The sequence below is a fragment of the Capra hircus genome, chromosome 15, assembly GCF_001704415.2.
Source record: "Capra hircus breed San Clemente chromosome 15, ASM170441v1, whole genome shotgun sequence".
NCBI lineage: Eukaryota > Metazoa > Chordata > Mammalia > Artiodactyla > Bovidae > Capra > Capra hircus.
The window spans coordinates 29493107-29507061 of NC_030822.1; the positions used below are offsets into that span (position 1 = coordinate 29493107).

A 13955-nucleotide genomic window follows, 5' to 3' on the forward strand; every position below is an offset into this window, starting at 1 on the left:
AAGAATCTAATTTTGTTTATTTTCTTTGAACTGAACTTGTAGGTTATTTTTATGAACTTCAGGCTATTTTTGTGTAGCCAAGAGAAACATAGGATTGTCTCCCTAGTATCAGTTCGTTCTTGATTGCTACTTTGAGAGAAATGTTTTCATTACCTCTGTTCCCAAAGCAGTTATCTTTTAGTGCCTCTCTTCTCTTTTCTCTCCCTCAATAGAAATCTGATACCAGCATCAGTGATATCTTCAGTGAAGATGATGATGTCCCTTCTAAAACAATGAGCCAGTCAAAAGCTCTTGCCAGATCTCCTAAGGTTCTAGAGTCAAATGATCATAAGTCGAAGAAGATGGGTAAGAAAAATAGGTAAGCCTCTTTATGAATGCTTGTTTAGAGGCAAAAACAAGGAAAGATTATTTTCATAAGATCTCCTCATGTGAAATGACCTGTGTTTGCCAACGCTGTCAGACTGGTTAAGTGAATTACAGTAATGCATTAAGTATTGCAATCCTTAAACATGTAATAACACGAAAAGATGGATTTAGTAAAATGATTAAGAGAGAAAGCAGAATTCTGGGTTGTATTTGTACTCTGTTACACTTAATGTAGGAAGTATACATAAAGAAAGCAAATGAAAAGGAGTACACGAAAGTGATGATAGTAGTTTATATTAAAGTAGTAACTCAAGTAAAGTCTTGTTGAAAACCTGATTCTATAATATCAGTTTCTATACTTGTGTGGAGATATATAAGCCTTTGGATTACAAGAATGTTTTTATAGTTTTTGAGATTTTTTTTCACTGTAAATTAGGACTAAAGCCATTTCTCAGTCCTTGATAACTTGTGCATTAAGATGCCTGCTGCCCTTCTTTCCTCCTGTTGCCTGTACAAACTAGATCGTTTCATATTTGGCTTCTGACAGTCTGCCTCACTACCTGTATGAACTCCTTTCAGAAATCTTGTTGAACAGCAGATGCTATCAAAAACTCCAGAAGATGCCCAAGTGATGACATTAAGTGTGGATAAACTGGCCCTTCTGGGTAGAACACATTCAGCCAGAATCATCATTGAAACAATGGGAGTTCCTCCAGATAGTCCTCAGGATACCTCTGGCAAAAAAACTTTTCCTGGGAGACCACCTAAGCTGACATCAAAAAAGCGGTATGTCTCTCACATGGGAGAACTAAATGTGACATTTCTGGAAAGTATTAGTGATGAGAAGAAATAATTATATTGTACTTAGTGTTTTCATATGCTTCATCAATCAATAAAATGTACTAAATCTCCCACTAGGTCCCAAGCACTAAAACTCTTGAGAATAAAGAAACTTAGAAGCCAGGCTCTGTTCTTCCATGCCTTACAGTCAGCAGGAGAGAGAAACATTTGAATGGCTGCTATAATAGGGCTTTAGGGGCCAAAAGAGATATTTTATATGAAAAGTGCTATAGGAACACAAGATTGGTGAAGGCTTTGAAAAGAGGAAGTCCTCTGAGGACCTGGGGTTCTAAAAACAAGGCCTTGAAAGATACGTAGGCTTTATCAGAAGATAAGTTTGTTGTTTGGTTTTTTAATTGTTTTGATTTTTTTAGCACCTTCTTTGTGGAATATCACTTTCCTGTGGGCTTTTCCAAAAATGGATTGACAAAGACCACTTTGATCACTGAGGTGGTTCGACTTGCATCCAGTAAAATTATAGATGGAGGTAAGAGAGAATTTGATTTCTGCTCCTTAGACATTTTGACTTTAGGAGGATTTGTGAATCTGTAATTACTCATATATTCGTGTATTATCTTAGAATCTTAGAGGTAGAAAGAATTTTGAGGTGACTTTATCTTACTCCTTTTCAAGTGAGGAAACTGGCCCAGAGGTTTATCCTGTCCTCTGGCTGGTCTCATACAGGGCAGTGACATAGCTGATACTGTAATTCAGAACTTGACTCGTAAATCATGTTCTTATAGCTATTACGGTTTTTCTCTGCTTCTCTTTTTAAAATATCTTTATCAAGATAACAATTCACATACCATGTCATTCAACCGTTTGAAGTATACAACACAGTGATTTTTAATATATTCACAAGTTGTATAACCATTACCACAATCTTAATTTTAGAGCATTTTTATCTCAACTAAAAGAAATCCCATACTTACTAGCATTCATTCTTCAGTTCCCTCTTAGCCCTCTTTCACTAAGCAACTCCTATCCTACTTTGTCTCAATTTTCCCATCCTGCACATTTGATTTAAGTTGAATCATACAATATGTGATTTTACTGACTGTTTTTTTTGACTTGCAATAATGCTTCAACTTTCAGTATTTAAGTTGCTTTCTATACATTGCTATTAAAAACAGTGCTTCAGTGAATAGTATTGCACATACATCATTTCTTATTTGATATATTTCCAGCCCAAATATTAAAAATAAATACCCTTAAAATAAATCCTTATTTGCCCTTAAAAACAGCACCTAAAGTGATTTAAAATACTCTTTAAATGACTTAATAGTTACTCTTTTAATTACTTACTAAAATACTCTGTAAATTAGTACTCTTGCCTGGAAAATCCCATGGACGGAGGAGTCTGGTAGGCTGCAGTCCGTGGGGTCGCTAAGAGTCGGACACAATTGAGCAACGTCACTTTCACTTTTCACTTTCACGCATTGGAGAAGGAAATGGCAACCCACTCCAGTGTTCTTGCCTGGAGAATCCCAGGGACGGGGGAGCCTGGTGGGCTGCTGTCTCTGGGATCGCACAGAGTTGAACACAACTGAAGCGACTTAGCAGCAGCAGCAAGTTACTGATAGCAACAAAAGGTACTGTATAGGTTTGTTCAAAGCATTTAAGAGTGTATAATTGATTCTGCTGGCTGAAGTATGTTTGAGAAGCTTTAACACAATTAATCTGTTTTTATCAAACCCCAATGCAAACAAAAATGTTGGATTCTTTTCTCAGGTCTTCCCTCTTCTACCTTCTGTCCATATGATATTTGATGAGCTCCTTAAAACTTCTCTGAGCCTCATGTTCCCCATCTATAACATTGAAATACAGCAAGGACATGGTTCTGATATGCACGAGTTTCAGTTAACATAGTATCTCCAAAGCAAGGGCTGCCTATACTACACAAGAGCTTAATGTACAGTCAGATAGGATAATGAATGTAAAAGCATTAAACTCTAAAATAGCATATAACTAATAGTAGTTTTCCCACTAGACCATTCAGGTATGACCTAAATCAAATCTCTTATGATTATACAGTGGAAGTGAGAAATAGATTTAAGGGACTAGATCTGATAGACAGAGTGCCTGATGAACTATGGACAGAGGTTCGTGACATTCTACAGGAAACGGATCAAGACCATCCCCATGGAAAAGAAATGCAAAAAAGCAGAATGGCTGTCTGAGGAGGCCTTACAAATAGCTATGAAAAGAAGAGGAGCAAAAAAGCAAAGGAGTAAAGGAAAGATATAAGCTTCTGAATGCAGAGTTCCAAAAAATAGCGAGGAGAGATAAGAAAGCCTTCTTCAGCGATCAGTGCAAAGAAATAGAGGAAAAGAACAGAATAGGAAAGACTAGAGATCTCTTCAAGAAAATTAGAGATACCAAGGGAACATTTCATGCAAAGATGGGCTCGATAAAGGACAGAAATGGTCTGGACCTAACAGAAGCAGAAGATATTAAGAAGAGGTGGCAATAATATACAGAAGAACTGTACAAAAAAGAGCTTCACGACCCAGATAATCATGATGGTGTGAGCACTCACCTAGAGGCAAACATCCTGGCATGCGAAGTCAAGTGGGCCTGAGAAAGCATCACGATGAACAAAGCTAGTGGAGGTGATGGAATTCCAGTTGAGCTATTTCAAATCCTGAAAGATGATGCTGTGAAAGTGCTGCACTCAATATGCCAGCAAATTTGGAAAACTTAGCAGTGACCACAGGACTGGAAAAGGTTAGTTTTCATTCCAATTTCAAAGAAAGGCAATGCCAAGGAATGCTCAAACTACCGCACAATTGCACTCATCTCAAATGCTAGTAAAGTAATGCTCAAAATTCTCCAAGCCAGGCTTCAGCAATACGTGAACCGTGAACTTCCAGATGTTCAAGCTGGTTTTAGAAAAGGCAGAAGAACCAGAGATCAAGTTGCCAACATCCGCTGGATCATGGAAAAGGCAAGAGAGGTCCAGAAAAACATCTATTTCTGCTTTATTGACTATGCCAAAGCCTTTGACTGCATGGACCACAATAAACTGGAAAATTCTTCAAGAGATGGGAATACCAGATCACCTGACCTGCCTCCTGAGAAACCTATATGCAGGTCAGGAAGCAACAGTTAGAATTGGATATGGAACAACAGACTGGTTCCAAATAGGGAAAGGAGTACATCAAGGCTGTATATTGTCACCCTGCTTATTTAACTTATATGCAGAGTACATCATGAGAAATGTTGGGCTGGAAGAAGCACAAGCTGGAATCAAGATTGCTGGAAGAAATATCAATAACCTGAGATATGCAGATGACACCACCCTATGGCATAAAGCAAAGAAGTAAAAAGCCTCTTGATGCAAGTGAAAGAGGAGAGTGAAAAAGTTGGCTTAAAGCTCAACATTCAGAAAACGAAGATCATGGCATTTGGTCCCATCACTTCATGGGAAATAGATGGGGAAGTGGTGGAAACAGTGTTAGACTATTTTTGGGGGCTCCAAAATCACTGCAGATGGTGATTGCAGCCATGAAATTAAAAGATGCTTACTCCTTGGAAGGAAAGTTATGACCAACCTAGATAGCATGTTGAAAAGCAGAGACATTACTTTGCCCACAAAGGTCTATCTAGTCAAGGCTATGGTTTTTCCAGTAGTCATGTATGGATGTGAGAGTTGGACTGTGAAGAAACCTGAGCGCCAAAGAATTGATGCTTTTGAACTGTGGTGTTGGAGAAGACTCTTGAGAGTCCCTTGGACTGCAGGGAGATCCAACCAGTCCATCCTAAAGGAGATCACTCCTGGGTGTTCGTTGGAAGGACTGATGCTGAAGCTGAAACGCCAATACTTTTTCTACCTCATGCAAAGAGTAGACTCATTCACAAGACCCTGATGCTGGGAGGGGTTGGGGGCAGGAGGAGAAGGGGACGACAGAGGAAGAGATGGCTGGATGGTATCACCGACTCGATGGACATGAGTTTGAGTGAACTCTGGGAGTTGGTGATGGACAGGGAGGCCTGGCATGCTGTGATTCGTGGGGTCGCAAAGAGTCGGACTCGACTGAGTGACTGAACTGAATAGTAGTTTACATTTGGGGCGCGCTATATTATCAGTGTTATAGGTACATTCATCATGTGATCCTTTAAAACACATAAAGATAGATGAGGAAAAAGGAAGCTAAGACATAAATCAATTATATAACTTGGCTAAGATAATACAGTTGATTTATGGTTGAACTAGAATTTGCACCTAGAACTTTTTTGATTCCAAATTGTATTCACTTAATCAATATTGTTTCTCATGCATTATTATTTTTGGCCACAGAGACTGAGTTTTCCTTTTGTCATTCTGAGAAGGATAATATGGGACATATGGAATAAGCATCAAGTCAAGAATTAGAAGAGTTCTAGCTCTGGTTATACCAGACACTTAATTCTGTGGCCCTGAACACAATGGCCTTTCCATCTGTGGGCCCCTCTCAATAATGACATGCAATGGACAAGATATTTTCAGTATCTGCTTCAGCTCTTTTAAAAAAAAGTCTTTTAGGGATATTGCTAGCAATTTGTTTATATGAATTTCTTCTTCCATTATTGCTTTAACTCACTTTTAGTTTAAAATAATAATGAGCTTATGAAACAGAATTATATAAGAAATAAAATAACAGTGCCAAGACATACTTAAGTAGTAAGGAGAAATCCAAGTAGCACCAGGTTGATATAGAGTTATTTTTGTAAAAGAGATTTTATAGTGTTTTAAATGTTTCATAGTGTTTTAAAGTTTTAAAGTGCTCTTTTATCTGTTACCTCAGTTGATCTCAGCACACCAGTGAGGTGTAGGTGTTGTCTTACTTCTCTTTCCATGGTGGGAGAAGCAGGGAAACTGCTCTAGTGAGTGTGGGTTCCTGGGACCAGACCTTTTGTTAACAGTTCCTGTGGATGGATCCAAATAACAAGGCCCAGATTCTGTCCATGAGTACCAAGAGAAATAAATAGAGTCAAGAATTAAGATGGCAAGGATAGAGATCAGTGGATCAAGTGGGCTGTTTGAATGAATATTAGAGATAGTGGATTCCCTGTATTTGGGCATTTTTGTGTGGGTTCTTCAGATCCATTTTAAGGGTCTAGAAGTGAATGAACTGGAAGATCATTTTACAGGTGATAAATTGTGGCTGAAGCGGTTCATTAGTAAATAACACAACTTAGTCATATATCAAATGATTCTACCCCACATTCCTGTTTTTAAAAACCTATTAAAGCCCCATAGCAGGGAGCACAGACTCAGATACTACCATCATTTATCCCATTTACACTTGCTATTACAGCAGAAACCTTTTCTTTCTGTGTAAAAAACAGACTCCATTCTGCCCAACACTGCAAATGAACATCACACTTGTCCAATTGTGACAAGAGGAGTCCCCTAGTCTTCAGTCAGAAAAGAAACTCATTTTCATTATCATAGCTTTTGATTCAGTTCTTCTCTTCATTTATCCCTCATTGTCCAGCCATCTCCCTTCTTTCATTATACTACCTATCAACTTGTCTTTTAAAACACTAAGCCATACCTTACACCCAGTGAAGTGTATGATATGTCTGTTTACACATCCAGTGCGCATATGCATGACACTGATTATTTCTCATAGCAAAGCAGAGCAGCGTAGCCCTCCTTATCTTCTCTGTACTGTACCCAGGGTTTTCTCTTTGTCTTTGTTATTTCAGTCTTACAGGGATAGTTGCTCAGTTGTGTCCAAGTCTTTGTGACCCCATGGACTTAGCCCGCCAGGCTCCTCTATCCATGGAATTCTCCAGGCAAGAATACTGGAGTGGGTTGCCATTTCCTTCTCCAGGGAATATTCCCGATCCGGGGATCGAACATGGATCTACTGTATTGCAGGCAGATTTCTTTACCATCTGAGCCACCAGGGAAGTCTACTATTAAGAGACATTTCTAAGTATAAAGACAGGTCAACTTAAAATGGCTGATTCACATTGAGATTTGATAGAAAACAATAAAATTCTGTAAAACAATTACCTTCAATAAAAAATTTTTGTCTAAGTATCAGCAAATATAGCCTTGGTGCTGCTGCTGCTAAGTCACGTCAGTCTTGTCCAACTCTGTGCGACCCCATGGACTGCAGCCCATCAGGCTTCTCCATCCCTGGGATTCTCCAGGAAAGAATACTGGAGTGGGTTGCCATTTCCTTCTCCAATGCATGAAAGTGAAAAGTGAAAGTGAAGCTGCTGAGTCATGTCTGACTCTTAGTGACCCCATGGACTATAGCCTACCAGGCTCCTCCGTCCATGGGATTTTCCAGGCAAGAGTACTGGAGTGGGTTGCCATTTCCTTCTCCAATATATCCTTGACTTGACTTTACAATCTGTAAACAATACATTAGAATATGTAATGAATCTCTACCCCTTTTCCAAAGTAATACCCGAGATAGAAATAGCAATAAAGTTATAAATGGCTGTCATCAATCATATGAAATAATTTAGATGAAGCTTATCTCTTGAAGAGATGGGGACTGGGAAAGTGGTCAGGAAGGAAATACAATTGCTTTTAACTTTGTATGAAAAATAATATTCAGTTCCATGTTGCTGAACATTGTTCTGTTTTTGCCAAATAAATCTGAGTGCTTTATTAAAACTCTGCTTCTGGCTTTGTTTTGGAATCTGTTACTTGTGTAGCCACCTCCTGCTCGCTGTCCTCTGAAGCTTCTACTTCTTTTCCGCTGTTCCCTGACACCCTGGTTAGCCTCACACTGTCCCCTGAAGCCTCAGTTGCCTTCCCTCTGTCCTCAGAATTTGTAATATCCTTCCCATGGTCCTTCCAGCTCTAGTTGCTCCATGGCCACAGAAAGCTGCCAGCACCGTGAATCATGCCACTTTTCCTGTACTTCTGTTCCTGATGCAGTAGGGATATCAAAGCAAACACCCTGCTTTCCTTTGAGAAAGACCTTTCCCTTCACTTTAGAATCAATATCTTCACCCAGTTGCTCTTCAAGTTCTTTCCAAGCATAACTAATGTTTGGCATTTCCGTTGAGCACCGCAAGATCATGGTCACAAAGCGCGCATCTCAATTAAGGAGCACTGGTCTACCGATAGGGCCCTGAAACGTGGGCCAGCACTGTTGCCGGGGCTTCCACGGCTCCCTCTCCTCAGCCTCTCGGCTGACTGCTCGAAGTGACTCATCACTTCGAAGTGGGAGGAGCAAAGTCCTGTAACCCTAACACTCTGGGAAATTACGCTGACTGGGTTCCTAAAAGAGATTTTAGTTAGATTTGAAACAAAGGTGGGTGGTATCAAGGCATGAATTGATGAAATGGCTCTAGTTGGATGGTATGACATGTGCTTATGTGTCTGGTTCTTCTTACAGTGGTGAAATTCCAGCAGAGATCTGTGTTTCCAGTACAGTTTGGTGGCCCAATGATCAAACACTGGTGGAATTCCAATCTTACTTTCCAAATTTACACAAAGAAAGCCCCACAGAAAAAGGTACTTCAAGTGATTATGACTTTTGTCTTACCATTTAGTCACATCAGGATTTGGAGCATACTTAAAATTATGCTCGTATCTTACACTAGAAATTTTTCCAGTCTCAAACAATAGTAATACTTATGAATTATTGTCTATTATAATTTTAAATTTCTGTTTAAATAAGCTAGATATTATGCTAAAGACTCTGCATGGATACTATCAAATTTAATCATTAAAACAAGTCTGAATTAGGTACCTATTATCTTCAATTTGGGCTTCCCTTGTGGCTCAGCTGGTAAAGAATCCGCCTTCAATGTGGGAGACCTGGGTTCGATCCCTGGCTTGGGAAGATCCCCTGGAGAAGGGAAAGGCTACCCACTCCAATATTCTGGCCTGGAGAATTCTACGGACTATATATCTATAGTCCATGGGGTCGCAAAGAGTCGGACACGACTGAGCGACTTTTATCATCATCTTCAGTGAAATAACTTAGGTCTAAGATCGCCCAAATAATAAAGCTAATAAAAGACAAAGCCAGGACTATTCCAAGTCTTTATAGATCCTAAGTTCTTAAGCTCTTTGCTGTGCTCCCTGCTGTGGAGAGTTGACTATTTGGATTGATACAGAATAGTAGCCTTAATCTGAGGCTCTACTTTCTTTTTTCAGACAGAATATATAAGATATCCACCCCATATCCAAAATAATATATTGTGGGTAGCAGTTTTATCAGCTAATTCCAGCTTTATAAAATCCACTTGCAGTTGGTACAACAAAAATTAATAATTATGAGCAATTTTTACTTCCTTCAATTAAAAGAGTAGTTTTTATAACATTTGACCTCTTTGGTATGGTTAGCATGAAGAATGCACCTTATTTTCTTTTTGTTTGTATTTTCAGGGGATTTAAATAATATAGGTTCATTTTGGAAAATACAGCAAAATAGGAGCATTTCAGTATATTTGCATTGAATCAGTAGTTAATAGCTTTTTCTAGTTGTAAAGAATTATGTTTTTAATAGAAAAATATTTTTAAAACACAAAAATCACCTATAATTTCATCACCAAGAAATAGCTGTTGTTAATGTTTATGTATGTCATTTTTATCTTCTTCAAATGAATACAATATATGTATAAATCTTTGACAGTATTAGGATAATTTTATATGCAACTTTTATCCTTTTTTTAATTTAACATTGTCTTAAGCATTTTTATTCATTTTTTTCAAAAATGCGTATTTACTCTTCCACATAATTTTATAAATATGTGGAGGTTTTACTATATGTATATAACTTAATACCCTATTTCTCATAAACATAACAAAAATTGTTCATATTTCAAATTTTAGTAAAAATCATTTAACAGCTATGTATTCCATTCTAGGAATGTGGTATAATGAATAATTCCTGATTATTGAACATTTAATCATTTCTCATTGTAACTTTTAAAATATACATTGCATATAAAATTACCAAGTATTGTTATGTCTTCAGTATAAATTTCCAGAAGTGAAGTAACTGGGCCAAAGAATATGAATATTAAAAGCTTTTTATATTTTTTGCTAAATTTCCTTTCAGAAGTAATGCTGCCAGTTTATATTCCCAACTTCAGACAGATGACAGCCTCTGTTTCTCCATAACCTTGACAGTATTGGGTATATTTTTAATAGTTTTCCTAGTTTTAATGGCAAACATTTGTATCATCTTAATTGCACTTTTTATTTTTAAGACTGAAGTTAAACTTTTTTTGTAGGAACTAACTCTTAAAAACAGAAAAAAAAATCTCCTAACTTCTTTCTGACTCCTGAAACGCTCTCTGATCTTTCACGGAGAAGTGGTGAAACCTGAAAGGGAGACCACAGTGGCAGAATATGGGCTACCACTTAAGAGCTGCTTCAGCCAAATAATTAAGCTATTGGGGACTGGAATGCAAAAGTCAAGAAACACTTGCAGTAATAGGCAAATATGGCCTTGGAGTACAGAATGAAGCGGGGCAAAGGCTAATAGAGTTCTGCCAAGAGAACGCACTGTTCATAACAAACACCGTATTCCAACAACACAAGAGAAGACTACACATGGACATCACCAGATGGTCGACACCGAAATCAGATTGATTATATTCTTTGCAGCCAAAGATGGAGAAGCTCTATACAGTCAGCAAAAACAAGACCAGGAGCTGACTGTGGCCCAGATCGTGAACTCCTCATTGCCAAATTCAGACTGAAATTGAAGAAAGTGGAGAAAACCACTAGACCATTCAGGTATGACCTAAATCAAATGTCTTACGACTCTACAGTGGAAGTGAGAAATAGATTTAAGGGACTAGATCTGATAGAGTGCCTGATGAACTATGGATGGAAGTTCATGACATTGTACAGGAGACAGGGATTAAGACCATCCCCAAGAAAAAGAAATGCAAAAAAGCAAAATGGCTATCCGAAGAGGCCTTACGAATAGCTGTGGAAAGGAGGGACGTGAAAAGCAAAGGAGAAAAGGAAAGATATACCCATTTGAATGCAGAATTCCAAACCATAGCAAGCCTTCCTCAGCAATCAATGCAAAGAAATAGAGGAAGACGATAGAATGGGAAAGACTTAGAGATCTCTTCAAGAAAATTAGAGATACTAAGGGAACATTTCATGCTAAGATGGGCTCAATAAAGGACAGAAATGGTAGGGACCTAACAGAAGCAGAAGATATTAAGAAGGGGTGGCAGAAATACACAGAACTGTACAAAAAAGATCTTCACAACCCAGATAATCATGATGGTGTGATCACTCACCTACAGCCGGACATCCTGGAATGTGAAGTCAAGTGGGCCTTAGGAAGCATCACTACAAAAGCTAGTGGAGGTGATGCGATTCCAGTTGAGCTATTTCAAATCCTGAAAGATGATGCTGTGAAAGTGCTGCACTCAATATGCCAGCAAGTTTGGAAATCAGCAGTGGCCACAGGACTGGAAAAGGTCAGTTTTCATCCCAATCCCAAAGAAAGGCAATGCCAAGGAATGCTCAAACTACCGCTCAATTGCACTCATTTCACATGCTAGTAATGCTTATAATTCTCCAAGCCAGGCTTCAGCAATACATGAACCGTGAACTTCCAGATGTTCAAGCTGGTTTTAGAAAAGGCAGAAGAACCAGAGATCAAATTGCCAACATCTGCTGGATCATTGAAAAAGCAAGAGAGTTCCAGAGAAACATCTCTTTCTGCTTTATTGACTATGCCAAAGCTTTTGACTGTGTGGACCACAATAAACTGTGGAAAATTCTTCAAGGGATGGGAATACCAGACCACCTGACCTGCCTCTTGAGAAACCTATATGCAGGTCAGGAAGCAACAGTTAGAACTGGACATGGAACAACAGACTGGTTCCCAATAGGAAAAGGAGTACGTCAAGGCTGTATATTGTCACCCTGATTATTTCACTTCTATGCAGAGTACATCATGAGAAACGCTGGGTTGGAAGAAACACAAGCTGGAATCAAGATTGCTGGAAGAAATATCAATAACCTCAGATATGCAGATGACACCACCCTTATGGCAGAAAGTGAAGAGGAGCTAAAGAACCTCTTGATGAAAGTGAAAGAGGAGAGTGAAAAAGTTGACTTAAAAGCTCAACATTCAGAAAATGAAGATCATGGCATCTGGTCCCATCACTTCATGGCAAATAGGTGGGGACACAATGAAAACAGTGGCTTACTTTATTTTGGGGGGCTCCAAAATCACTGCAGATGGTGATTGCAGCCATGAAACTAAAAGACATTTACTCCTTGGAAGTAAAGTTATGACCAACCTAGACAGCATATTCAAAAGCAGAGACATTACTTGGTCAATAAAGGTCTGTCTAGTCAAGGCTGTGGTTTCAGTGGTCATGTATGGATGTGAGAGTTGGACTATAAAGAAAGCTGAGTGCCGAAGAATTGATGCTTTTGAACTGTGGTGTTGGAGAAGACTCTTGAGAGTTCCTTGGACAACAAGGGGATCCAACCAGTCCATCCTAAAGGAGATCAGTCTTGGATGTTCATTGGAAGGACTGATGTCGAAGCTGAAACTCCAACACTTTGGCCACCTGATGCGAAGAGCTGACTCATTTGAAAAGACCCTGATGCTGGGAAAGATTGAGGGCAGAGGGAGAAGGGGATGACACAGGATGAGATGGTTGGATGGTATCACCAACTCAATGGACATGGGTTTGAGTGGACTCTGGGAGTTGGTGATGGACAGGGAGGCCTGGCGTGCTGCGGTTCATGGGGTCACAAAGAGTCGGACACGACTGAGTGACTGAACTGAACTGAACTGATTGACTTCATAAAGGATGGATTCCTTTATAAGTCATCATATGTTGTCTTATTTAGTCCCTGTAACTCCTCTTTAATTTAACCTAAACTTTTTCTTTCCCTCTTTTCTCAGCCAGAAGTCATTGGTTCTGCATCACTTCCTTTACGAACGGTCATTCAGTCTGAGCTGCTTTCTTTCAGTGACCAGCTTCCAGTACAACAGGAGAATGGTCAGACTCCTCTTGGCCCCATCAAGGTAGGTTGATACACATTCAGGTAGTCAAGCATTTATGGAGCATGTGTTACTGGCCTGGCCTGAGAATGTAGCAGTGAACGAGAAGATCAGCATCTTAACTTTTGCAGCTTATGTTAAAATAGGATAACACAAGTTCTGTGAAGAAGCTAAAGGGTGTGCTGTGTGATACCCTGGAGGAGGGCATGGCAGCCCCCTCCAGTATTCTTGCCTGGAGAATCTCATGGACAGAGGAGCCTGGCAGACCACAATCCACGGGGTTGCAAAGAGTCGAACACAACTGAAGCAACTTAGCATGCACACGCATATGATTGTAAGTACCTGGGAGGAAATAGGAGATGGAAAGATGTCTCCAAGAAGGTGACATTTAGGTGGTAATTGAAGAATGAGAGGAAGAGACCACCAAGTTAAACGCACGAGGAAGATCATTCCAGAGAAAAGAATGGCACATGCGAAGACCCTAAAGTGAGAATGGGCTGACTTCATCAGGGGACAGAATGTTGCCACAGGACAGTGATCCAAATGGGAGATGGGCTAGACAGGCAGGAGTCATATTGTTCAGAGCTTTGTAGTAAGAGTAAAGGTCTTAATTTTATCCTAAGAGCCAAGAAGAACATTGAAACAAACATGAAAGTAATACCTGATTTACATTTTAAAAGATGGCCCTGTGGAGAATATTGTAGGGTACAGGAGGGAAAATAGTGAATCGATTGCATCCAGAGAAGAAATGATTGATGGTTAGGATTAGAGAAGTGGCAGTGAACAAGG

At 39.3% G+C, this 13955-nt stretch overlaps 1 protein-coding gene across 4 annotated transcripts in view; it reads left to right on the top strand.

The window, feature by feature from the left end:
• C2CD3 (C2 calcium dependent domain containing 3) overlaps positions 1–13955 on the top strand; it is a 120691-nt gene that overhangs the window by 33386 nt on the left and 73350 nt on the right. For all 4 annotated transcript variants that reach the window (XM_005689966.3, XM_018059360.1, XM_005689965.3 and 1 more), the window contains 5 exons: positions 213–358; positions 946–1152; positions 1581–1693; positions 8559–8677; positions 13068–13190. In XM_005689966.3, coding sequence (XP_005690023.2) covers positions 213–358; positions 946–1152; positions 1581–1693; positions 8559–8677; positions 13068–13190 — 708 coding nt within the window. The remainder of the gene's footprint in view (positions 1–212; positions 359–945; positions 1153–1580; positions 1694–8558; positions 8678–13067; positions 13191–13955) is intronic.